The following is a 24,262-nucleotide window of genomic DNA, read 5'->3' on the forward strand; positions in this document are numbered from 1 at the left end:
TCTCATGCTGCTGTCGTATTTGAGCCATATGATATGGTTACGGTAGTATTTGTCAAGTATGCATTCATTGGTTTGAAGTTACACCTACTCTAGGCGTACTATACATATACACTGTTCGGAATCTCGCAAAATTGGGCGATTGGCACTTTGCACCTTGATTTACAGTATCTTCAAGTTGTGATTGCTGAATTTACAACATTTACATATGTTTAGCTCAATCTGAGCTTAGCTGGATATGGAAAGAACTACAATATTCTATTCAATACAGTATACACAATATATATACAACGAACTGAATCTGATCACGTACTCAACGTAAATAATCTCATTTATACTTATCTCCCAATTCCTTTCTCGCCGAAGGGTCTAAGCTATTTCTCATACCCAATAAAGTCTTACTGACAGCTTCGGTAGTACCTATCATCGGTTTCAGGACTGCGATCGGTACAGCTCTTACGACAGCTTTGAGTGGGCCCTATGATACCATCCAGTCATCAGCATCAGTATCAAGCTTAAACGATATAATTCAGTATGTCGGATATTCATGAAGTGGTAGGAAAACGGAACTTACATCATCTCCTGACCTCTCATAAACTTCCATAGGAACAGCCAAGATAGTCTGCGCAGCAGCATTAACATTCTTTGATAAACTCTTGTAAGCCGCTTGTACACCCTGTTTGACACCTTCGGGTTGATCCGCATATCTAGATACAGGTCCCACATCTCTTTCGTGATCCAGCTCATCTTCACTGGATGATGATCCTCCTGCATCCCTTTCCCAATTCTCTACGGAGGTAATTGAGGAGTCGGGGATAGGTTGAACTATCAAATTGTTGAGATTTTGATTTTGTCCACCCAACACGTATTCGGCTTTTTCCAATATAATTTGAGTACCTGTGGCCAGTCTCGCCCCTAATTTCATCATTTCCATTGCAGTTGATTTGACAAACGAGTTCGTACCCCTCTGTACACCCTTGGCTAATCTACCATCTTTCCTATATTGCTCGATAGGTAATAAGATCAGGTCTGCTACCCCAGAACCGACATTGACGATTGAGCGAATGGGCGATACACCTGATATGACATCGGCAAGTTGGTTTGCTTTCACGTCGGGAGTCCATAAGTCCTGTAGGGTAGTACCTAAACGGTCCCATCCAGTGATCTATGTGATAAAAGTCAACTAGTCAGTGTTGCTCATACTAGGTGTTAGCATAAAGTAGTGACGACAAACTCACTCCCGACAAAGTGATATGCCTCAGCGTCATCTCAGCTCCATCAAAATGGAAGAAATTCATCAATTCTATTGTTTTGCCTTCTCTCAACGCGGCGAAATCTACTCTCTTGGGTTTATAATCTAATTTCAACTCTATAGGGAAGATCTCCACATGTTGTAAGAATGGTTCGTTCGATTTAGTTGGCGATACTGGTGTAGTTGATACTGACGCAGTGGGCGATTTGAAGCTGAAGAAACGTTTGAGGAAATCTAAGGCATCTTGATCTACATGTAAACGCAACGGAAGGATTTTAGCCTATCAAGTGGAGTAACATGTATGTTAGCAATACATTCTACCATGTTTACGATTCGATATATTCGAGATAAGTGATAAATCTCATTTACCCTCAATCTTAATTCCTCTTCACCTCCTTCTTCAAGCGTGATTCCCTTCAATTCTATTCTAATCATATCCGAATCAGTTTCCCTTACATTACCCCTATTGTCAGATTTCATCGACATCAAGAATTTCTTCCACGTTGACGTCTTGATATGATCGAGTATTTCCATTTCTTTCACTTTCACCTCGATTTTGGATGATATCATCTCCTGACTCGATGAATTGGAGGGGAAGAGATCGATTGAAGATCGTAAGGATGTAAGATTAATTTCGATTTGAGGTTTTTTCGATCGAGTCAACTTTTTACCTTTTAATCTCATTTTACTCTTTCTCGTAGATTGACGTACACCACCTCCAGGTACACCAGTAGATGGTAAAGTCTGCCAAGAACTGGCGGTACTTTCAACTTCAGTTTCATTCAGATCATCCAACTCTTCATCGATGGCAGCTATTAAAGCTTCGTTATTCATTTCTGAAGAGGTTTTTCCTTCTAGACCGATATATATCGAATTGAACAGTACTGATTTAGTCGACCTTTCGAAATCTATCGATTCATCTGCTTTTTGTCCAGAAGCCAATAACTGTCTGATCTTCTCTAGTCGTCGTCGGACGACTCGGATCTCATCTTCAATCGCTTTTCGTGTTCGTTGCCAGTCGTATCCGTCATGTAAAAGTATCTTGATATTACAGTCATTGATTTTTATACGGGTTTTGCCAATTTGTAACCTGAATAACGATTATTTTAGTCAGCCAAACAAATCATTGACATCGTTTTGTCGAGATATAGAAGTACGACTTACTCGTCATCATAACCTTTATTCAGAACTGGTAAATTCTCCCAATAATTCTCGTCCATATCAAATCCCTCATTAAGCAAGATCTTGATTGTTTCTCCTCCAAGTTCGCCTTCCTCTTCATCCGTCTGCCAGGATCTTAGAGATTCTCCCGTCGTTCGGTCCATTGTAGGTTGACTGGTCCGCATTCGCGAAGCTCTATCTAGATAATCGAGATTGGTGGGTAGATCATCTTCTATCATATCTGCGCCTGAAACTATATCAGGTATGAGGTTGAAAGCTTGTTCGTCGATCGAGTCAAAAACATTGATAGATCGGTCGAGGCTAGTAGGTGATCGAACGGGTTTCAAAGGTGTCCTGTCGATTGTATATCAGCACACAGAATTGAATACTTTGTAGCATCAACCTACGGTTTTGGCGGTATCAGTTTGGTGAAATCTCCTGCTAAATTACCAAAGCTGGCTAAGGAGTCGGCACAAGCAGTGACTTTGACTTGAACTTGCAGGATTTCCAGCTGTGTCGGTCATCCACATAAGTATGACAACACGATGGAAGCCTTCACACATTGATGACGACTCACTAGGATCTGTTCAGTCCCAGTCAAATCCCGTAAACAATGTACGTCCGCCGAGATGATTTCTATCAACTGAGCGTAACCTGCTTTCTGCTCATGATAGATTACATCAGCTTTGATCACGAATTAGTAAGAAAGATGTATCACTTACTCTCCAAACTTCTGCTGATTCATGCACACCCACACCCAATTCGCCCACCGCACGCATATCATCTACAGCTAAGATCGCCAATCTACCTGCACTAGCTTTGATCTCGTTATCATCCCCATCCGATCTGATATCCGTCCTAACATCCAATGAGCCAAGGACCAGTACCACCGCTCCACCTAGCGTCGGCGTCGTAGCGTGTACTGAGCAGTCTTGAAGGAACAACTTGATCCGAGTGACTTCGGAGGGTACGACATCTTCAAACACCCCTTCAGGCGTTTTGGCGAACCTTTTGAGGTCCATTGCCCAATCGATCGATTTGAGGTAGAACGTGAGACATGTCAGAGTTATTGAAATACCAGTTTCTTTAGTGGAGGTGACGATATTGGTAAGAGACGAAAATCGCAATCGGATCAATGGATATTGTTGGCTTGTCAGAGTATATGGCGTGGTACGTCCTAATATTTTGGTAGGATTGGACGGATCAGTCTTATCTGAAAATTCAGCGTCCATAAGGGATAGGTTGAAAACCATTTCATGCCTTCCAGATACGTTCGATTCGATTCCAATGTCCATGTCGCTTGCCTTCAGTGTTAGAACCCTCTCGCCTCCTTCTGGTCTAGGTACATATAACGATATGTCTGTTTCGCTAATTTCCAATTTGAGGATGGTAGCTGATAAGTCTTCATCGTCTCCGTCGTCAGTCGAGCTGGACGCTGAAGAGCTACCTCTGGTAGAGCCAGGAGCACCGAAGAATCTACTTCCAATCATCTTGAGATCGTCTCGAGGCTTGGGTGCTGATCCATCCCCGAAAGCCCCATCTAGCCAATGCGTCATATCATCAGCGAAGAACTGCAAACCTTCGATAGTCTGTTGTTTGATTTGGGCCTGTACAGAGGGTATACGACAGGTGATGAAGGTGGTCTTGCTCTCCGTTGGTGGAGTGGACGAGCGCAGGTCGATACTTGGCAGTAAGGGTGAAACATCGATGTCTGTAGGGTCAGGTGCAAGTGGTCCTATGACGATGAACGCAGATGACGTTCGTTCTGTCGTGATTGCAATTGGGTCAGCTCTGATATAGGGTCTCAAGCATGTCGGCATACCTGGGGCCCGGGAGAAAAACAGGACCATCTTTTCCCACACAACCTTAGTGCCCTTAGTGGCGTCCTCGCCACTTTCGGCTCTCCTGCTTGACTTATCTATCTGTTCCTTTCCAGCTGATACTTTGGCTCGAAGATGATGCATATCAAGAGTCACTATACCCGATCTGAGGTGGCCTCCGTCACCCCAAGTACCTCTTCTATTGATCGGAGCAGGACAACGGACATCCAGTCGGATTAAGGGACATTGGATATCCACTAGAGGCTTGTTGGGTGAACAGGCTTGTATGGTGGAATACGAGGAGGCTTGAGCGTCGAGATCGTCAATAATAGACTCTGTCGTTCTCTGTCGAAGAAGTTCTGAAGGGCGATCGTAAGATCGAACACCAAATGGCGGTATCTCCACCACAGGCTCTGCAGTTGACCGGATGGCAGGGGCAATACTTCGCAGCATTGGTAGGAGCCGTTCCACGAGTGATAGATCGAGGAAAATGTGGATCGGGTTGAATGATATGGTCGCGGCTAAAACCCATTATCAAACAATACTCTTGGGAAACTATCAGATGCTTACTCACTTGTATTAGGGACTAGCTCTTTCTTCAGACTCATTACTGGCCCTTCGTCGATTTCTGCTGTAGGTGGATGAGTACCCTTGAGGATCCCTTTGCCCTTCTGTTTGACTTTCCACTGTTTCTCACTCCCTCCTGATTTTCGCTGCAGACCAGAATTACGCCAATCGACCGAATAGAACTCTGGGAATACCGGTGGACTGCCCGTGACAGAGTTAATTTTGCCTGGTGCAGACCCCAAAGAACTTGGACTTGAAGAAACACCAGGAGCCACTTCGTATTGCCGTGATAAGTTGGTATCGAATAGGAGTACAGGGAAAGCACCTCCGGGTGGAACGTCCAAAGGATCCCCGGTGGTGGTATCAGAAGCCAAATATTCGAATATCGAGGCGTCCTGAAGAGTGACTATGAGCGTAGGTGGAGGTGGACCAGGACGAGTGATGGTGGATGACCGTCGAGGAAGACGTGTGGTATTAGGATGGCTTTGCCTACTGGGTCGGGACACAGCCTGAGGTCTAGCCGAAGAACCTTTCGTCGCATAGTGCGCTTCAAATGTATCCAAGCGTAATCGAAGATGGCCATTGGGTACGAAAGTGGTTGATGGCTTAACCCAGAACGAGGATAGATTATCGATGAAATGTGGGTCAGATGAAGCTGACATGTCGTAAATGATGGCTGCATAGAGAGCTTTCATTTGCACACGAGCTGTAAATTGTGGCTGAGCTCCTTCTTGAGTCGCTGGGCTTTTACTGGCACTTGAGGTCGAGCTATTCCCATCTGGTAAAGGTTTCGTCGCATATTGCAAAGCAGCTAGAATGGTAGCTGCTTGGTCCGGGAGTATGACTGATGCTATTGTACCAACTGAAATATCGATATCAACGGACGGCAGGCGATGAGGTATTGCGGAGCGATCTTGTTGTGGAAGTGTGGGTGATGGCGGTAAGCCCGAGGATGCCACCGGTCCAGATGGGACTGACGACGATGGACGAGTCGTGTTCATTCGTAAAAGTATATCCTCCGAACCGAAAGTCAAAAGCAATCTATCGTGTTGGTTTGTCGGCTTGATCGGAGTGGTGGGAGTAGGGGTAGCTGATCTACTGGATTCTTCTTCGGATATAGTTTTTTCAGGTATACTAGGTATACTTGCAGCTGGTCTCTCACTGATAGCACTGAGATAGACACTAGCATCCGAGGTGAGGTTCGACATCGTACTTTCTCTAAGATCTACGACAGCTTGAGACATCATCATATCCTGATATTCCCCTCCTGAAGACGAGGTGGAGGTTGATGATATAGATGATGATCTTGAGGAAGAACTAGTAAACGTTGGTCTGATTGAAGAGACTTGAGATGAATCTACTGTCGGTATAGGAAGCATATGGACGGTAACACCTGAAAGTCGGATTGACCGAATCGTCGTCCTGCTATTATCGTTTTCTGTTGATTCAGCTTGAGTTTGACTTTCATCAGCATACTTGATTTCTGCTACGCGAACCTCGAAAATCCCTCCATGATGTTCATCATCGAACCTTATTTGGATCTTGACGTTCTTGATCCTAAACTCCAATCGCGCTAAAATCCGTTCCACCAATCCAGCTAAGACGGTGGTACTTTCAACTGTAGCGGGTAAAGGTTGACCATCTAGACCTGGACTGGTTGGTCCACCAAACGGAAAGGAACCCGGCACTTCGTCATTGCTGAATGGATCTGTTGCGTTGAGCACCAGTGATTGTCTTATCGATCGATCCAATTCAGCTTCTTCGTATGCATCCAACTCTTGATGTAGGAAATCGTCCGCTGCGGAAGTGACTGATTCTGCGATGTCGCGATGGAGCTCATAGCGGGCGGTGGAGGAGGACAAAGATGGTTGCTTGCCTTTGTTGCTTGATGACGGAGAGGGTCTAGATAAGACGAAAGATAGCGTGAGAGTGTCAAGTGTGAGACATAGGGGATCTGACCATAGATTTGACACTGGTACACGAGCAGTCACTTTGGATAAAGTACCTGACGTGAGGAGGAGAGGTACAGCAGAGGGTATGAGCGAGTTGATTTCCTATGATCGTCGAATTGAAGCATCGTATCAGTCGAGCTGTGATGACTTGGTCGCGATATACTCGCTCCATTCCACAATCGTCAAGTCATCGGGTAGACTTACATTGGTATCTATTTCCAATCCCTCAATCTCTACCCAACCCTCACTCAGCTGAGCTTGAATCCTGTCCGCATCGAGCGCTTCATCCTTGACGAATCTACCCAAGGACCTCTTCAAGACATATGACAAGAACCTCCTCTGTATATTAGCTGGAAGGGATATTGAAGGTAAGGAAGGTAAGGTGAAAGGAAAGGTAGTGAGGAAAGCGGGTAAGGAGAACATGTTGGTTTCCTATCAGCTTTTGCATTCATGAATAGCCCAGTGTCATCATTGTCTTATAACCTGTCGGATCGAGGCAGTACTGGGACGTTGTGTTGATAATGTAATGTAATATCGAGATGGGTTGTACTTCTATATACATCTCACTAGTCTCGTTGTTGTTTCTGTTCACTGAAACTCATCCATCAGTCGCCACCGGCTATCACCAACAGCGGGGATCGCCGACAGATCTTCATGATATTCACACGGAGATAGGTTGATTCTCCCTTTCCCCGTTGGCGATGCGCCACGTTTCATATCCCCGATACCATGGCATCGGAGGTTCAGTCAGGTCTGTGTTCTGGGCATGGCAAGTGATTATGTAATAAATGGATGTGTTTGCCACACCCGATTTAAGAGTTTTAAGATTCAAGTGACACTCGGTATTTCCCTGGTTGCCCCTCATCCTCACGAGTATGGTCATGGGTGCACTCGCCAATATTGGACCCTGAGTCTCACATCTCACCCTCATTCAACCCCCCCTCACAACCACCAACGACCACAGCATTACTCGTCACCACTCACTCACTCACTGCTGATTCAATACATACAACATTCCGATAACCATCTCACTCGCTGAACACTCATCACTCACAACTACGCTTGCCGTGATCAACCTCACCGAGTGAGTGATACAACTCCAACGCGTATTCTTCTGGAATTTGGGCCATCGCATCATCACATCCATCCAAATCTAATCAGATCGTCCCTCCCCTTGGGATATCACTCAACGCTCGAGCTCATAGCTGTCAAGACAGGATATCCAGGTCTACCGATTTTTGCGATCTGATTTGATAACGAACATCCTTTGTCCCATTTACCAACTATCACCTACCTCCATTCAACTCTAACGAGTTAGCCTTACGTCAACGCCGATCGTTCGTCAGCTGTCTACCAATCAGACCAACAACACAGTTCGAACGATACCTCTTTCGTTAGATCATTAGAAGGAGGAAGTGATATCGAATACACTGTGGATAGGTGTACTTTAGTGAAAGATCCTTCTTTGCCAGGTATACTTCTCAACGTGTGAGTACAGCTTTCAACTGAGATGTCGTGTCTTCCCTTTGAGCTTTGTAGCTCGTCTCCAGAGGATTAATACGGTGGCGTTCAATGTTGTTGTTTTTGTTGTTTTCACAAATCGGAGAAACCACCATCCTCTCCTATCCCCACTCTGGCACTCTGATCTTCCCCTCCGTCGATATATAAAGGAGGATATCCTTCTTCGGTTTAGGTGTTATACTCTCGGTGAAGATATCCCTCATTCTCCTCACGTCCTGCGTTTCATCCTTCTTTGTTCCTGCGTCCTATATCTTACATCCTACATTTCACATTCCGCTTCAATCTCCGAATTCAGGTCCAATCCCGACTATCTTTTCTCTCTGTCCATTGACGGAGTCGCATCTCTCGTTCACGTCATAAAACTATATCAACACATCACACCTGCTTCACCCTGTTGGTCCCTCTCTTTTGTCTTCTCTCTTTAATCTTTGAAACTCCGATTTCTGCAAATTTCAAACCCCTTCCATCCCCGACAGATCTCATGTCCTGTGTGACCGGACTGAGCAGTATGATCGGATATCCCGTTTTAAACCTACCTACGGTTATGGTTGATCGGCGGAGTGTGAAGTAACCTATAGAGATTTGATACTCCGCTCGACGAGATGGTGTGGAAGACGCGTTTTTCTTTTTCTAGATCTGGATCTGGTGATTTATAAGGAGAAAAGTAGCTGATCCAGAAACCTTGTCTTCCGCATCTTCTTCATCTTCCATCTCGCCTCTATTATTATACAATACCACTACCTTCTCTCAATCTCATCGTCTAACCTGGCTCTTTCCCATTCTTACAACAAACTCCATGCCACCTATCAACAAATTCACGCGCAAATCTCGTGGACGACCCACCTTCTCTCATCACTCTTCATCCAATCTCCTCCCTCCTTCGATTCCGCAATTGCCGATCCAACAGCAAATAACAGGAGAAATCATGTCAGGTGTAGGACTCGTGAATGGCGTCCGGGTGACTCGTAAGTAATTCGACGAGAATATTTAATTAGTCGAAATGCGATTTTGATGGATGCAATGATCGTCTCTCAGCCGATGACCCAAGTCGAGTTGTCACCGTTCAAGCTCAATCGGGAAAGACAGGTAAAGAGATGAGTATCTCATACACCAATTGCAAAGTGGTAGGAAATGGAAGTTTCGGTGTGGTCTTTGCTGCAAAGATGCTACGTGAGTCATGATCCTACTCTTATGGTATGGCAAGCAGACGGACTGGAGCTCACATATGGAAACTTTGATAGCTGTGAAGCACGATGATGGATTAGAGGAACCTGAATCCGAAATCGCAATCAAGAAGGTTCTACAAGACAAACGATTCAAGGTGAGTTTGTAATCATACATGTCACTCTGAAATTGAGGAATGGATTATGCTGATGATTCTTGATACATTGGTCTTGATAGAACCGAGAACTACAAATCATGCGACTTGTATCTCACCCAAATGTTGTCGACCTGAAAGCTTTCTTCTACTCTAATGGTGATAAGAAAGATGAAGTTTACCTCAACCTCGTACTCGAATTCGTCCCAGAAACCGTATACAGAGCTTCAAGACATTATGCTAAGCTCAAACAGGCTATGCCAATGTTACAAATCAAATTGTACATGTATCAGGTCAGTCAATTGATTGAGTGTCATCATATTCCATACTGACGATTTTGTTGGATCATTAGTTACTCCGATCACTAGCCTACATCCACTCTGTAGGAATATGTCATAGAGATATCAAACCTCAAAACCTCTTACTCAACCCTGCGACCGGTATTTTGAAATTATGTGATTTCGGTTCGGCCAAAATCCTAATTGCTGGTGAACCAAATGTCTCATACATCTGTTCGAGGTACTACCGTGCACCCGAATTGATCTTTGGCGCTACCAACTATACGACAAATATCGATATTTGGTCAACGGGTTGTGTGATGGCTGAATTGATGTTGGGTCAACCTCTCTTCCCTGGTGAATCAGGTATAGATCAATTGGTCGAGATTATCAAAGTCTTAGGTACACCTACGAGAGAACAGATCAAGACTATGAATCCTAATGTGAGTGGGATTTGCTGCCTCGCCTAGGCTGGCATCGCTTCCATCCATGGAAATCTCGCTTGGGTGTTTATGCACACCGTGCTGACATCACCTTACATTTAGTACATGGAACATAAATTCCCTCAAATCAAACCTCATCCATTCACCAAAGTCTTCCGACCTCGAACTCCTCAAGACGCCATCGCACTGATCAGCACCCTACTTGAATACACTCCTACAGCGAGGTTGACAGCTCCAGAAGCGCTCGTTCACCCATTCTTCGATGAGTTGAGAGTGGAAGGCTCCAGATTACCTAATGGGAAGGAAATGCCTGCGTTATTCGATTTCACTCGGGAGGGTGAGTAGAACCTTGTCTCTTTCCCTTTGCATGATTCTGTGTCTCACTTTGAAGCACCTGCTTTCGTTACGTGTTCACTTGACTGACCGCTATGTTCCTCATGATGCAGAACTTTCAACTCGACCAGATCTCATCAGACAACTGGTACCCCCACATGCCGAATCTGCACTTTCAGAGAGAGGAATCGATATTGAAGGGTTCGTTCCAATCCCATTGGAACAATTGCGTATTTCCCTCGATGTGAGTCTAAACATTTCAACATATTCATTTACACTTAGCTGACCACTTGTCCTGCGTCATTAGTAAATCCCTGATTTCATGTCTTGTGTATACATAATCTCTCTTTTCTCCCAATACAATCATAAATCGACTACAGAAAAAAAATTATTCTTATTCTTACTCCTTCATCTTCCCTCTTTTTTGATACGGCTACTTCATAATATACATATAACGTATATTATATATTTTATATTCTATACTTATTCTATACCCGAAAGATCAATATCTCCGTTTTCATTCTCATCTTTATCATTTCAGTATCATGTTTTTCGTCTTTCTCTTAGCATCGCTCTTTCCTCTCCTTCTCCTCCTACTCCTCCTGCCAAGTTAATCTCATTTTTATTCATTTTATTCATATAAGGGTGATTGGATTGATGAAGACTAAGGTGAAAGGTGAATAATTTATTATCGAACTGAATATTGAACTTTTAAATGTATCTTGTGGAAGTTAGTATCATATGAGGATGGAATGAATGATTCATGAATCAATCGATAGAAATGTTTATTTTTTTTTTTCTTTTTGGAGGGGAGGGAGAGAGAGTAAGAGAATCAAAATCACCCAAAAAAAAACAAAGAAAGGAATAAAGAGTAATGTTTTTTTTTTCTATTATTATGTATGAAAAGTCAATTTTTCTTTTTTTTATGAATGCATGGATTGTTAGTGTTATTATTGTACTGATTGGTACGATCACTGATGTAAACACCGTCTGGTGCTGACGATGATATTGAAAAAGATGTGTAGTGAGTGAATTTTGGTACATACGATATATGACAACAGACAGACAAACAAAAAGGTGACTCCTTCAAGATACATACAGTACTGATAATGTATCATGGTACATACTTATCCAACCAATCCAGGAGGTAACATTTCCCGTGGGATATCAAAATCATTCAAATTATTCGTATCATCAAAATTTTCAATTTCAGCTTGCTGTTGCTGTTGCTTGTGTTGGGTATTAGGTGAGATGATGACGAATTTGACTTTATTCCTTATCATCCTTTTAGTCATATCCACTTTATCCAATACCCTCCTCCTGATCTGCTGTTCATCATTCATATTTGTGTTTTCCGATATATCTTTTATCCATCTATTGATTTGTTCTACGGTCGTTTGAGCCAATTCAACCGCTAAGCGATTTTTGTCCTCCAACGATCTTCCATGGAACGTCACGGACAAAGAATTTTGCGAATTACCATAAAGGTAATTTGTCAATCCCAAATTATCATTAACTACTAAATTCGCTGAATGAACCGCACCGCTATCTTGGGAATCCCCGGTATCGAGTTGAATAGGTAATAAAATCCATTTCAAACCTTTGAATAAATCTATTTTTACAATTTTCTTTTCACCGAATGAAGCATATCCAGCAGGTGATTTTTCAATTGGGATCAATCCACCGAAATCTATTGCCTGGAGTTGAGAGTATTTAACTGTATCGCCGTAATTGTATTCTAACATCGAATCTTTATCCTTGATCTTCTCACCGGTAGTTTTAGATTTGTATTCCTCGGTCAATTGGACTTTACTTAAACCTGGTCCGATGAGCATTAATAAGAATTCGAATTGCTTTTCGTCAAATTTTTCATATACTCCTCCGCCTTCGGCATCGGTAGGTTTATACCAATGATATTGTCTTTTATTTATAAACCTTATCATCTGACATGTTATCGTTCTATATAATTCACCAAAGAAACTTGGTCCTTCACCTCTCTGTTTTGTTCTTTCGGACATCTCTTCTATATGACTTGACGAAACATTCATAATCATCTTTTCCCTCCCATCACTTGTATCTGGTGGATTGGGCGAGGTAAGGGATCGTTGTAATGATTGAAAATCGATAGCTTGAAGGGGTAAACCAGGTCTGAATGTCAATCTATTAATCTGAAAAGGATATAAATCGTTAAATAAATGATTCCCAGATTCCCTCGGTGGATAAACTTTTTCATTCAGGTGATTAACCCAAAGTATCAAAGTATGTTTGACCCTTTCTAGTATTTCTCTCGATTGATAGATCATACCTATTAGCCTTCTTTGTCCCTCATCTTGAGTAGGTTTAGGTATAAATAAAGTATAATCAACGATAAAACCTACTTGTCTCGACCTTTTCGATACTTGTACTTTTAATGATAAATCTAATGAAACTTCACTTCCATTCTCACTGAATATCCTAGAAATCAATAAACATTTACCTATATACCTTAACCATTGAACTAAACCTGCATTTACAGGTCCTACCTTCTCATTGAATCCAGGTACTTTATCTCTCTCTTTGAAATGTTTAGGTCGGAATGAAGTTAAAGCTCGATAGTAGGGTAAGAAATATCCCAATAACAATCTAAATATATCATATTGTTCTTCTTCGCCCCGCCCGGATTGGGTTCTGGATTGTGGTTCAGAAGCTTCTTTCATCTTTCTTTCAGTCCATTTATAAACCACTTCTCTAATCGCATCAACCCCCAAATCCTTCCAATGTCCATACCCCAAGTGATCCCTTATATCCTCTGCAGCTATCCCAAATTGATATAAATGTTTATTTATAAATTTATCCTGTACGGTCTTCTTATCTAATGGTCTAATATCCGGATCTTCATCATATGGTACATTTGGATTAACATGTTCCATATTCGGATTCGATTGCGAAGATAATACCAAAGGTAGGTCAATAACTTTTTCAATTAACATCTGTTGGATTATATCGATAATCGCGTTGGGTACAGGTCCAATCTTAGGTATGAACGTTTCCTTATTGATAATATCGTTTGATTCTTTCAAAACATTTTGAGGGATTTGATTCAACAGATCTAAATGATCAATCAAACATGCCCATTCTAATCTTTTCATCATCCCCACCAACTTTTCACTCAATTTACCACTCTTTATCAAATCGATCAAAGGCGATTGACTACCGTCAATCTTACCTTGTAAAACATCTCCATCTCTACCTCTCTCGGTTGATATATGATTCCTTTTGATATCCGTATGGGACTGGTCGTATATCCTATTTGAAGGATCTTCATGATTGTAAGCAGCCACTGAACTCAGTTCTTTACCTTGTATACCACCGTCATTGAACGATACCCCCTTTTTACCAGATAAGGGAGGTCGAGTCCATTGGTTGTTCTCATCTCGCTTTAGCAAGATTGGAGGTGATCTACCACTAGGTCTTTCAGGTCTTTTAGTAGGATCTCGTTGCCATAACTTATCAGACAAAGGATCGATAATTTCGTCAACCAAGCTGGGAGCGTCCATACGAGGTACTTGATCTTCTTGGGCTTGGGCTTTAGCTTGTGCAGCTTGTTCTTGTGATTTCTTCTTTCTATCTTTTTCTTCTTCATCTTTACGTTTCTTCCTTCGTTCAGCCCGTTCTCTCTCTTTCTTATCTCGTTCTTCATCGGATGACGAAGTGGGTGTACGTCCTCGATCACTTGATCTCTTCGTTCGATTTTTCCTATCGGTGTCGGATCGTCCACTTTCCGAATCACTGTCCGGTTCACTTCTCCTACTTCTACCTTTGCTATCTCTAGCTTCGCCCCCTTCTTCACGTCTCTCAGAACTTTTACCTTTGCCTTTCTTCTTACCTCCACCTAAGAATACGAACAGCGCGATGAGAAGGAACAAGACAATCAATATGGCTTCTGGTCGAGCACCTCTGACTAGACCAGCTCTGTGTGAAGTGACTACTGATGCCATGTTGGATACGGAAGGCTTTATTGCAGTGTATTAGTATGATCGGCTTTGTGAGTCAAGTAATCTTTGGCGGTATAGTAAAGACAATTGTAAAACTCACTTTGATGCGGATATCAATCAATTTCCTCGTAAATGTTTGTTAGGGTAGTTCTAGTCTGAACGGGAGAGCTTACTATTGTTCTTCAATATTGCTCAGATCAAATGAAGTTGAATTGCTCATTCTTGACGGTTCCACAATAAGAACGATGAGATATCGGTGCTCCTTAGGCCATATCTTAGCCGATCACCTACCCTCATCATCCCCATCCCATCCTTTCATAATGATCTGACCTATCCTTTCACCCAAACCTCCAAGATCAGCAAATCGTATACCCCTGTATGGTAAAGGACAAACCCTGCAAGTTAAGTAAGTTTTAGTATCGCAAGCCAATCACGACATGGTCGAGTAAATAGCAAGCTATGCGTCAATATACCTTTATATGTGTAATATGCATATTCATGGTCGATATGGTGCAAAAAATGTGATTTCGTTTCTTCCGAAGCCCGAACGATCAATTTTCATCTTCATCTTCGTCCTTGTCCACGTCCATCTTATCATTATTATCTTCCCCATTTTCAGATGATGGTACAGGTGATCCCTCATTTTCATCTTTTGTCTGTTCGTCTGCAGGTGCTGCTGGAGTCTCATCTTCATCTTCGTCGGAATCTTCAATGTACGCTTTTGACTTGCTGTGATCATCGCAAAGATACGATCAGCGATCAACCTTCAGTAAGAAATTACAAACATAGGAACAGAACGGAGCCAGATGAATGGTAAGGCAGTTTGCGACATACAATTGTTTACCCTTTTTGGCAGCTCCCAAATTAATCTCATCATCTTCATCCTCATCGGGATCTTCTACGTTCCTCCTTGATTTCCTCTATCATCACAAAATCATAATCAGCTAAGTTCCCCCACCAGAACCATAAAGACTTGATTAACTGACCTTTGATTTAAGCATCGCCAAAGTATTCCTTGCCTTCCTGGCTTTCACCACTTCTTCATCTTCACCTTCTCCCTCCTCCTCCTCTTCATCACCTTCATCAGGAACAATATCGTTATCATCTTCATCCGAAAGCACTTCACTCTTACTTCGATTCTTTCTACCCTTCTTGCCCCCTTCTTTCTTGGTAGATTTCCTACGTTGTTTCTTCTCTTTCGGTTGACCGTCCTCCCCACCTTCATCAGCGGAATCGATCGTACCCTGTTCTTTCCTCTTCTTCCGTTTCTCGATATTATTCGCTTTTCTAGCTTCCTCCTCTGCCGCTCGGGCGTTCAACTCTTCTTGCCATGCTAAGGCTTCTTCTCGAGCTTTACGTCGTTCTTCGGCTAAAGCCGCAGCCTTAGCCTCGATCTCTGCTCTTCTCGCAGCCTACAAGGTACGTAACAGATAAGTCAGCTCGCTGTGAATGATCAGGGTGATATAGCAGCTGTCATGAACTCACTTCAGCAGCTTGTATCCTCTCTTGCTCGGCGGCTCTCATCTTTCGAGCTTCCTCTACTCTAGCTTGGAATTCGTTCTCATAGGCTTTCTGCTTTTCCATCTCTCCTGGTACTCTTCTTAGAAGAATATCACCATACTTAGCTCTCTGATCAGCCAAATCTGCGTCGTATGGAAGAGGTCCGGATCTATCATCGGCAAGTGCTCGGAAGGTGCTGTGTAGATCAAAGCGGTCAATGTCGTGCAACTCGATTCAAGATTCGCGTTTACTCACTTGACAGCTTGTTGAGCTTGCTTCAAAGCGATTTCTAATTCCTCCAAAGTCCTCTTAGACACGTCAAGTGAGAACAACATCTCAGCTGCTTTCTGCTGAATCATCGCTATGTTGTACAATATAGCTCGATCAGAAGGTTGAATGTGCATTGCCTGAAGAGTAATTCAGAATTAGCTTGCAGTTATAAGGAGGGGTATGATAGCATCAACTAACCTGTTGACAATAACCCAAAGCTTTATTCATGGCACTGAAATTACCTTCTCTATTGGCTAGAGCGTACCAAGCTCTCGCAAGGTACAGTAAAACAGACACATTTCGCCCTTTAAAGGCGTTCGAAGCTGTTCCATACTGATACAGAACGGAGCCAATCAGCTATCATTCATCTCGGCTGTCTGCTCTTCAATAACTCACTGATTCGATCGCTTTTTCTTCTTCACCTCTTATGAAATAACAATGACCCATATTAACATTGACCGGACCATCTGCCAAACTATCCTTGATCCTACTGAAAATCGATAACGCTTGACCAGCCAATCTCGCTCTATGTTTACCTTCGTCTACACCATTCAAATTACTTTTGGGTGGAGTCAAACTATCTTCTACCAGAGCGATTGCCAAACCATGAGCAGCATGAGCACAAGCCGGATCGATGTGTAAAGCCCTTTCGTAAGCTTCAGCAGATCTTAGATACTGTTTAGGTCTATCTGCCACTTCTTGGGAAGCTTTGGCTTCTCTGCCTAAGGTGAAATGAAGCCACCCCAATGCGCAGAAAGTATACGCATCTGATCTATCGTATTTCAGTGTCTGGGAGGTGAAAGCTAAAGCTTCTTTGTATGATCCAAGCGAGATCAGGAAGTTGGAGTACACCGATCGGAGTGTCAGATTCGTCTCATCAGCTTTGAGAGCTTCTTTGAGCAGCGTATGAGCATCGTAATTTCGACCAGCAGAAGCGGCGATTAATGCGAGTCGTACTTTCGCTATATGGAGGAATTTCATCAGCCCATGGACTTTTTACTGCTTAGCACTACTTACATTCCATATGTTCAGGATGCTGCCTAAGAACATCCCTATACCACTGAGCAGCTTTAACGGTATCACCACCTTCCTCATACGCTCTACCGAGATTATATGCCAAAATAGTCTTCAGGATCTCAGCTTCTTTACCATCCGTCGAGGATATCTTCTGTAACGCTTCCTGATACATTCTCTCGGCAGTTTCGACATTACCCTGCAGCTGGAAAAGTACACCCAAATTATCCGACATCCTTACAGTCTTTAGATCGGGTGGTTTCAATTCCTGTGAATTTGGTATTTCATCTAATTCAGATTCCGATTTTATCGATAAGGCAGTCTGATAAGCGCTAATTGATCTTTCCAGACTCTCATCTTGCCAGAGTTTAGCTAAATCAACGAAGATATCCGCATCCGAACCTATTCCTCTTAATTTCGCCCAATCTTCATCACTTTCTGCTGTAGCGACTAAAGTATGCAACTCCGATAACATGTTTCTTGCTGTGATTCGATTCTTGGATAACTCTTCGTTTGACATACCGGGATGTGGGTAGGCGAGTAAACATGCGTGTAGGACTGTATATTCCAGTGGTCCTTGACCATTCAATCGTTTGGCGGTTTGTTCAATGAAATTCAGTGCTTCTCGCAGATTACCTATACAAAGTTTAGGTCAGGCACTCGCATGACAGTGGCATTGGTACCCGTGTGAAATACTTACCAGACTTTATAGCTATTTGTCCCAAGGTGAGTTCAGCCATTATGTTCACAGTATTGGGATCCTCCGCTTTAGCAGCTGCTATATATCTTCCCGCATCCGCTACATCCCCAGCTATAAAACCCAATCTTCCTCTTTCAGCGTTCGCCAAAACCGAATGTCGTTTGTTATCTGAATACTGTATCGCTCTTTCGGCCAATTTCGATGCCACGGGTAATTGACCTCCCTGACCTGATATCGTTGCTAAGGCCAGAGCTGACGCGGGTGATTTGACGTTCAACTTGAAAGCTCTTTTGACAAAATCTACACCTTCCGTTTCTAGACGTAATCTCTCATCTCGTTTCAATGCTGGTTCTCTAGCCAAGTTCAATGATGCAAGGCCAAGAAGTAACAAACAGACCCAAGATGTTGGTTCTCGACTTAAAGCTCTCTCCCACGCCGTACGAGCTTTAGTCTTATCTCCTAATTGCCATAGACATAGACCGAGACCTATACGAGGATCAGGGGACATCTCGGGGTTGAGGGACAAGAGTTTTTGATAGGTGATGAGAGCAGCTCCGTGAGATCGACGAGCGAATTGTAGACGAGCCTATATCCACGATGGTAAGCAAGCAGTTTACAATCACCTGGGGGCAGCAAGCTTACCTGAGCAGTTAACGCTATAAGATTGTTTGGCTGCCGCTGTAACAGCCTTTCTACCAAGGGGTGCGCGAGACCAGGTTGACCGGTAGCAAAATAGTGTGTCACTGAGCATCAAGTCAGCTGGAGTTTACGCCGCCATTCGTATTAACTAGCTGATAAACGTGTGAACGACATACCTCTCCCCATTGCCAAGCTAACAGGTTCATCATCTTGTGCAGCTCCCGATGCTCGCAACGCTTCACTTGCTGCGTTCAGATTCGCAGCAGCTTCTTTGTGATAGTAATCCTTCGTCTTGGTTCCCTCAGGTATCTTATCGTACTCTACATTATGCTGTCAGCTCTTCATTAATGTAGCCACAGAATGCAAGCTCACTTGTTGTAGGTAGTATGACCTTTGGCGCTGATTTTGCCAGATGCAAGTTCAGATGAGCGAGCATAGCATGTAAATTCACCAAAGCCACTGGATCAGGGTGTCGACCAGAGCCTCCAGCAAAGACTGGTCTCGAATATCAGCTGTCGCATCACCGAACCGGAAGACTCAAGCTTACAAGTAATACCTCTTTTCAACAACTCTTCTGTCCTAGCCCATCTCCCCTGCTTCCAATGTTCACTAGCTATCAAAGTCCAGTCCCTACATTCCGCTGAATAGTCGACCAACATATCTGGGATAACGGCGGCGATCTCATCTTCGGCAAGGGAGTTCAGGTCAAGGTCGGTCTGAATACCGCTATCTCGTTTGTGAACAAAATAAGCTTAGAATACAGGACAGGGGTGGTGAAGAACTCACCCTTGACCGTAGATGACTATTGTCCTCTCAGTCTGCGTCTCCCCTTCTGCCATTTTGGACGAGGAATCTTGTACAAATGAGGGGAGAAGGTACGTTGATGATGGCTAGATTTCGATAAATTCGAGTCTGAATGTTGTTTTTGACGTACCCGGGAGGATGGTGGACAAGAACAAGAACGCCTCGACGCAAGCCTATAATACCCAAGTTGGGGTAGAAGTAGGCACACATGTCTGTGTTTCTCGGCGTCCTGCGCACCTAATTCGATGTAAGCGCTTGGATCCGAAAAGTCAAAGTCTGAAATTAAGTTGTGTATGTGTGCATGGTTGAAAATACGAGTCAGAATAATCCTTGATATTATCGACATTACATATACCCAAGCATAAGATCAGGTGAAAGACACTGCCTTACCAAAGGCTTACATGCTCATTAGACATCTACTCGCTACCAGAGCCCTTTCCCCCATCGCAAAACCTACTTTCAACGCTGGATACCGGCTCATCCCTTCAAGCTCGACTTTTCCTTTACGACCTATCTCATCCATTAGAAGGTCCAGCAATATGTCGTCTGCCGCTCACCCTGTCCACTCATCTTCCGAGCCCGCCAAGCCTGCAGAGGGCTTGGAGCCTGTCACCCCCGGAGCTTCCGCTACCCAGGTCAACAAGAAGCAAGGCGGAGGTGACAAACCGAATAAAAAAGAAAAGAAAGAGAAGAAAGGTGGTGGTGGTGGACCATTAGAACTTAATCCTCCACCGGAATTCTTCGCGGAGAGAATCCAGATCTACGATAAGTACAAGGCGGAATATGAAGAATTCGTAGCCAGTGAGTGATTCATGGGTTCTCTTTCAATTTATTAGTCCTTTGAGAAGTTGAGCAAAATAACTGATTGATGTCAACGGGTGTATCACAGAGCAAGAACGAGTCGCTATCACTGTTACACTTCCTGATGGAAAGAAGATCGAAGGTAAAGCATGGGAGACCACTCCGTTAGAAATTGCTAGAGGTATCTCACCTGGGTTAGCAGATAAAGTGATAATTGCCAAAGTGAACAACCAAGAATTATGGGATCTCACTCGACCATTGGAATCCTCTTGCGACTTGAAATTGCTCGATTTCGATTCACCCGACAATAATTATGAAGCACGACAAGTGTTCTGGCACTCATCTGCGCATGTGTTAGGTGAAGCTTGTGAGAGGAGATTTGATGGATGTTGCCTAGGTTATGGACCGCCTCTTGAGGAAGGTGGTTTCTTCTATGATATGAGTTTGGCAGGTGGTAGAACAGTCAGTCAAGAGGATTATAAAGGAATAGAAGATGTTTGTAAAATTGCGGTCAAAGAGAAACAACCTTTCGAAAGGCTGGAATTACCAAAAGAAACTTTACTGGAGATGTTCAAGGTGAGTGCAGAGACATCTTGTATCGTCATCTGCCCGGAGAGATTTTACTGATATGAGTTGGCCCGATAGTACAATAAATACAAACAACACTATATCAATGACAAAGTACCTGATGGAACCAGAACCACCGTATACAAGTGTGGACCTCTGATAGATTTATGTCTTGGTCCCCACGTTCCTCATACAGGTAGAATCAAGTCTCTTGCTGTTACCAAGGTGAGTGAAATTTTAATTGACTATCTCAACCCGCCCCAAGCTAATGAGACATCGTTCGTGTAGAATTCATCTTCATACTTCCTTGGTGATGCTAAAAATGATACCTTCCAACGAGTGTACGGAATGTCTTTCCCCGACAACGACCGAATGAAGGAGTACAAGAAATACCTCGAAGAAGCTGCTAAGCGGGATCACAGGAAGATCGGTAAAGATCAGGAACTTTTCGTGTTCAACGATCTCAGTCCTGGAAGTGCTTTCTTCTTACCACACGGTATGAGAATCTACAACACCCTTATGAACTTTATCAAAGTGAGTCAGGAGAACCATAAAGTCTCGTATACCTGTGATTGTAGCCACAGCTCATATATGCTTCTAGACTGAATACTTCAAACGAGGATTCTCGGAGGGTACGTTTTGCTTTTCACTGCTTTGCGCATTCTTTGAGTAAGACAGCTGACTGAAACTCGTCGATAACAGTCGGATCACCTAACATATTCAACTCCAAATTATGGGAGACTTCAGGACATTGGCAAAACTACTCTGAAGATATGTTCAAACTCAAAGTTGATGAAGATACATTCGCTATGAAACCTATGAATTGTCCAGGACATTGTGTGATTTTCGATTCTAGGGAAAGATCATACAAGGAGTTACCATTACGATATGCCGAGTTCGGTGTCTTACATCGAAACGAAGCTAGTGGTGCTTTGTCCGGATTGACAAGAGTGAGAAGATTCGTACAAGATGATGGTAAGCTGACACCTTCATTTCAATCTCCCAACGAACGGAACAAGCTGACGGAATAATGATTATATGGTATAGCTCACATCTTCTGTACACCCGATCAAGTGGAATCTGAATTATACGGAGCTTTCGAATTCCTCGATGCTGTATACAAACCTTTCGGATTCACCTACAAAGTTGGCCTGTCCACCCGAAACCCTAAGAAATGGATGGGTGATCTTGCTTTGTGGGACAAAGCTGAGGCTACCTTGAGAGAAGTACTGGAAAAGAAAGTTCCAGGTAAATGGCACGTTAATGAGGAAGATGCTGCTTTCTATGGTCCTAAGGTTAGTATCCTGCTCGACAGACTCAATGACCCGTCGAATGCTGAATGATTGGTTCGTGCGATAGCTCGATTTCCAATTGACCGACGCATTGAAACGAAACTGGCAATGTGGTACCATCCAGGTAAGCTCAGCTATGTATATCGCGATATTATGTATGACTCAAGCTGATATCATGGTTCTGGATCCACTAGCTCGATTTCAACCTTCCCGAGCGATTCAACCTCAAATATCACTCTGCTGAACAAGCTTCTGACTCCACCCCTGGTGCTCAATTCGCTCGACCCGTGATGATTCACCGAGCTATCTTAGGTTCTTTGGAAAGGTTTATTGCTATCATCACTGAATCTTCGGGTGGTAAATGGTGAGTTGAATTGTTCGATAATGCCTCAGACCTTGTGTAGCGCCTGGTCCAAGTCGTAAAAAAAGAGTGACTAACTAATCTGCTTGTCATTCTTGCAGGCCATTCTGGTTATCACCCCGACAAGTCGTCGTCATCCCAGTTGCTAAAGCATACGTCGAATACGCCCAACAAGTATCCAAACGATTTACCGAAGCTGGATTATACGCCGAAGCGGACTTGAGTGATAACACTTTGAACAAGAAGATCAGGAATGCTCAAACTGCTCAATGGAACTTTATCATGGGTGAGTTTTTCCTCACACTTCTGGGTATGAGCTGTAGTCGCAATTGTACAAGTAGCTGACGGAAACTATTTGATTCGGGTTTAGTTGTTGGTCAAGATGAATTGGATTCTCAGTCTGTCAACATCAGAAATAGGGATGACGAAGTGCAAGGCAGAGAGGAGACTGTTAAACTTGATTTGGCGGTTGAGAAGTTGTCTGCGTTGAAGGAAAGTAAAGCTGCTATAAGTAAACTGTAGACAATCGTAAGATTGAAGAACGACATAGATTAGATCAGGTTGAACATACAGTATCAGCATCATTGTCTTTGGCTTGGATCGAAAGTGCAAAGGTCCGGGAGTGTAAGGATGGATGCGGTGGCTGCTTGTACAATTCATGGGGATGATATATGATTGTATGATGAGTATGAACAAGTATGCATCGAAAACTGAAGATGATAATTCACCGTATATACATACCATCAACTAAAATATCTCCTTTGCAACTACTGAAGCTGACCTAATATTCGTTCTAACCAATTTCCTGAATTATGCGTCATAGTACTGACCATGTCGGGAATTGTCATTCAGATATGATCTTTGTCCCATCTGGTAGTAGCGGGGTGTGGTCGTCCCCAAGCTGGAGGAGGCGGTTCGCAATAGATGGGATTAGATGGTCTCGTTCTGTATGTGCTCGACTGATTGAAATCGGAACGAAAAGTATCCCGAACGATCTGATCGATATCGTCTTGAGTAGGCGATCGTTGAAATGCAATAGGTAATATCAATTTATTAGCCACTTCGTTCATCTCCTCAACCTCTTTCTCATCACCGTTCCACTCTAATCCCCCGGTCAGTATTTGACGAGCAATCTCTTCAACACTCAGGTTCGTTTCACCTGCCTCTGAATAGGATGAAACGATTGACTCGGCGTAGAATTTCAGTTTCTTGTGCTCGGTCGATAATCCAGAATTAGGCTGACCGTTGCCACTTGCGGTACCACTAGGGTCTTGGGCCGACCCATCATAGTTACCACTAGCTGCATAGCCGTAGTTTCCTTGGTTCGCCCCGTATTGATGGTATTGACCTTGGGATCTTTGAGCTCCTAGCTGAGGATATTGCTGAGTAGAATACCATGAACACTGTGATGACTCATGGGCGGATCGATATGACCCGCTAGCGCCACTTTGACGATCTGTCCCGTTTGGGTATGATGGATTACTCATGCTGTAATGGACAATTGATTGTAGTCCATACAGATAGAGAGGGAAAGGGACGAGTGCAAGGATTAGGGATGAACAAGCAAGCCCCTGTAAATACCTTGGCTTTATCAGCCCTACTCATACCGTCCATACAGAACCTAATCGATATGTGCAACCTGCCTTCTTCGAAGGACCAGAATGAGGAATTGAGCTTCCCAAAAGCGGAGCGAAATGG

At 43.4% G+C, this 24,262-nt stretch overlaps 6 protein-coding genes across 6 annotated transcripts; 2 read left to right on the forward strand and 4 right to left on the reverse strand.

The window, feature by feature from the left end:
* Positions 1-325: 325 nt before the first annotated feature.
* On the reverse strand, positions 326-7,172 carry V865_008530 (uncharacterized protein; the record flags this gene model as incomplete). Its single annotated transcript, XM_066232265.1, has 11 exons — positions 326-475; positions 572-1,162; positions 1,236-1,529; positions 1,619-2,339; positions 2,414-2,764; positions 2,818-2,921; positions 2,988-3,071; positions 3,133-4,175; positions 4,233-4,751; positions 4,805-6,851; positions 6,954-7,172. 11 exons carry the CDS (start codon positions 7,170-7,172, stop codon positions 326-328), a joined length of 6,123 nt encoding a protein of 2,040 aa, XP_066088362.1.
* Positions 7,173-9,195: 2,023 nt separating this feature from the next.
* On the forward strand, positions 9,196-10,952 carry V865_008531 (uncharacterized protein; the record flags this gene model as incomplete). The annotated part of the gene is made up of 8 exons (XM_066232266.1): positions 9,196-9,235; positions 9,306-9,440; positions 9,512-9,591; positions 9,672-9,881; positions 9,941-10,309; positions 10,412-10,646; positions 10,756-10,886; positions 10,950-10,952. 8 exons carry the CDS (start codon positions 9,196-9,198, stop codon positions 10,950-10,952), a joined length of 1,203 nt encoding a protein of 400 aa, XP_066088363.1.
* An 817-nt stretch (positions 10,953-11,769) lies between these two features.
* On the reverse strand, positions 11,770-14,619 carry V865_008532 (uncharacterized protein; the record flags this gene model as incomplete). The annotated part of the gene is made up of 1 exon (XM_066232267.1): positions 11,770-14,619. One exon carries the CDS (start codon positions 14,617-14,619, stop codon positions 11,770-11,772), a length of 2,850 nt encoding a protein of 949 aa, XP_066088364.1.
* Positions 14,620-15,167: 548 nt separating this feature from the next.
* V865_008533 (uncharacterized protein) lies at positions 15,168-19,578 on the reverse strand (the record flags this gene model as incomplete). The annotated part of the gene is made up of 14 exons (XM_066232268.1): positions 15,168-15,345; positions 15,451-15,536; positions 15,603-16,028; positions 16,102-16,312; positions 16,372-16,523; positions 16,585-16,719; positions 16,783-17,348; positions 17,404-18,036; positions 18,101-18,686; positions 18,743-18,843; positions 18,916-19,059; positions 19,112-19,234; positions 19,287-19,465; positions 19,526-19,578. 14 exons carry the CDS (start codon positions 19,576-19,578, stop codon positions 15,168-15,170), a joined length of 3,573 nt encoding a protein of 1,190 aa, XP_066088365.1.
* A 504-nt stretch (positions 19,579-20,082) lies between these two features.
* Positions 20,083-23,086, forward strand: V865_008534 (threonine-tRNA ligase; the record flags this gene model as incomplete). The annotated part of the gene is made up of 11 exons (XM_066232269.1): positions 20,083-20,344; positions 20,433-20,920; positions 20,990-21,136; positions 21,200-21,445; positions 21,513-21,543; positions 21,614-21,886; positions 21,959-22,206; positions 22,271-22,327; positions 22,398-22,567; positions 22,666-22,850; positions 22,935-23,086. 11 exons carry the CDS (start codon positions 20,083-20,085, stop codon positions 23,084-23,086), a joined length of 2,259 nt encoding a protein of 752 aa, XP_066088366.1.
* A 326-nt stretch (positions 23,087-23,412) lies between these two features.
* V865_008535 (uncharacterized protein) lies at positions 23,413-24,051 on the reverse strand (the record flags this gene model as incomplete). The annotated part of the gene is made up of 1 exon (XM_066232270.1): positions 23,413-24,051. The coding sequence occupies one exon, from the start codon at positions 24,049-24,051 to the stop codon at positions 23,413-23,415; it is 639 nt and encodes a 212-aa protein (XP_066088367.1).
* Between the last annotated feature and the right edge of the window lie 211 nt (positions 24,052-24,262).

This window comes from Kwoniella europaea, chromosome 3 (assembly GCF_036810445.1).
Source record: "Kwoniella europaea PYCC6329 chromosome 3, complete sequence".
NCBI classification, from domain to species: Eukaryota; Fungi; Basidiomycota; class Tremellomycetes; order Tremellales; family Cryptococcaceae; genus Kwoniella; species Kwoniella europaea.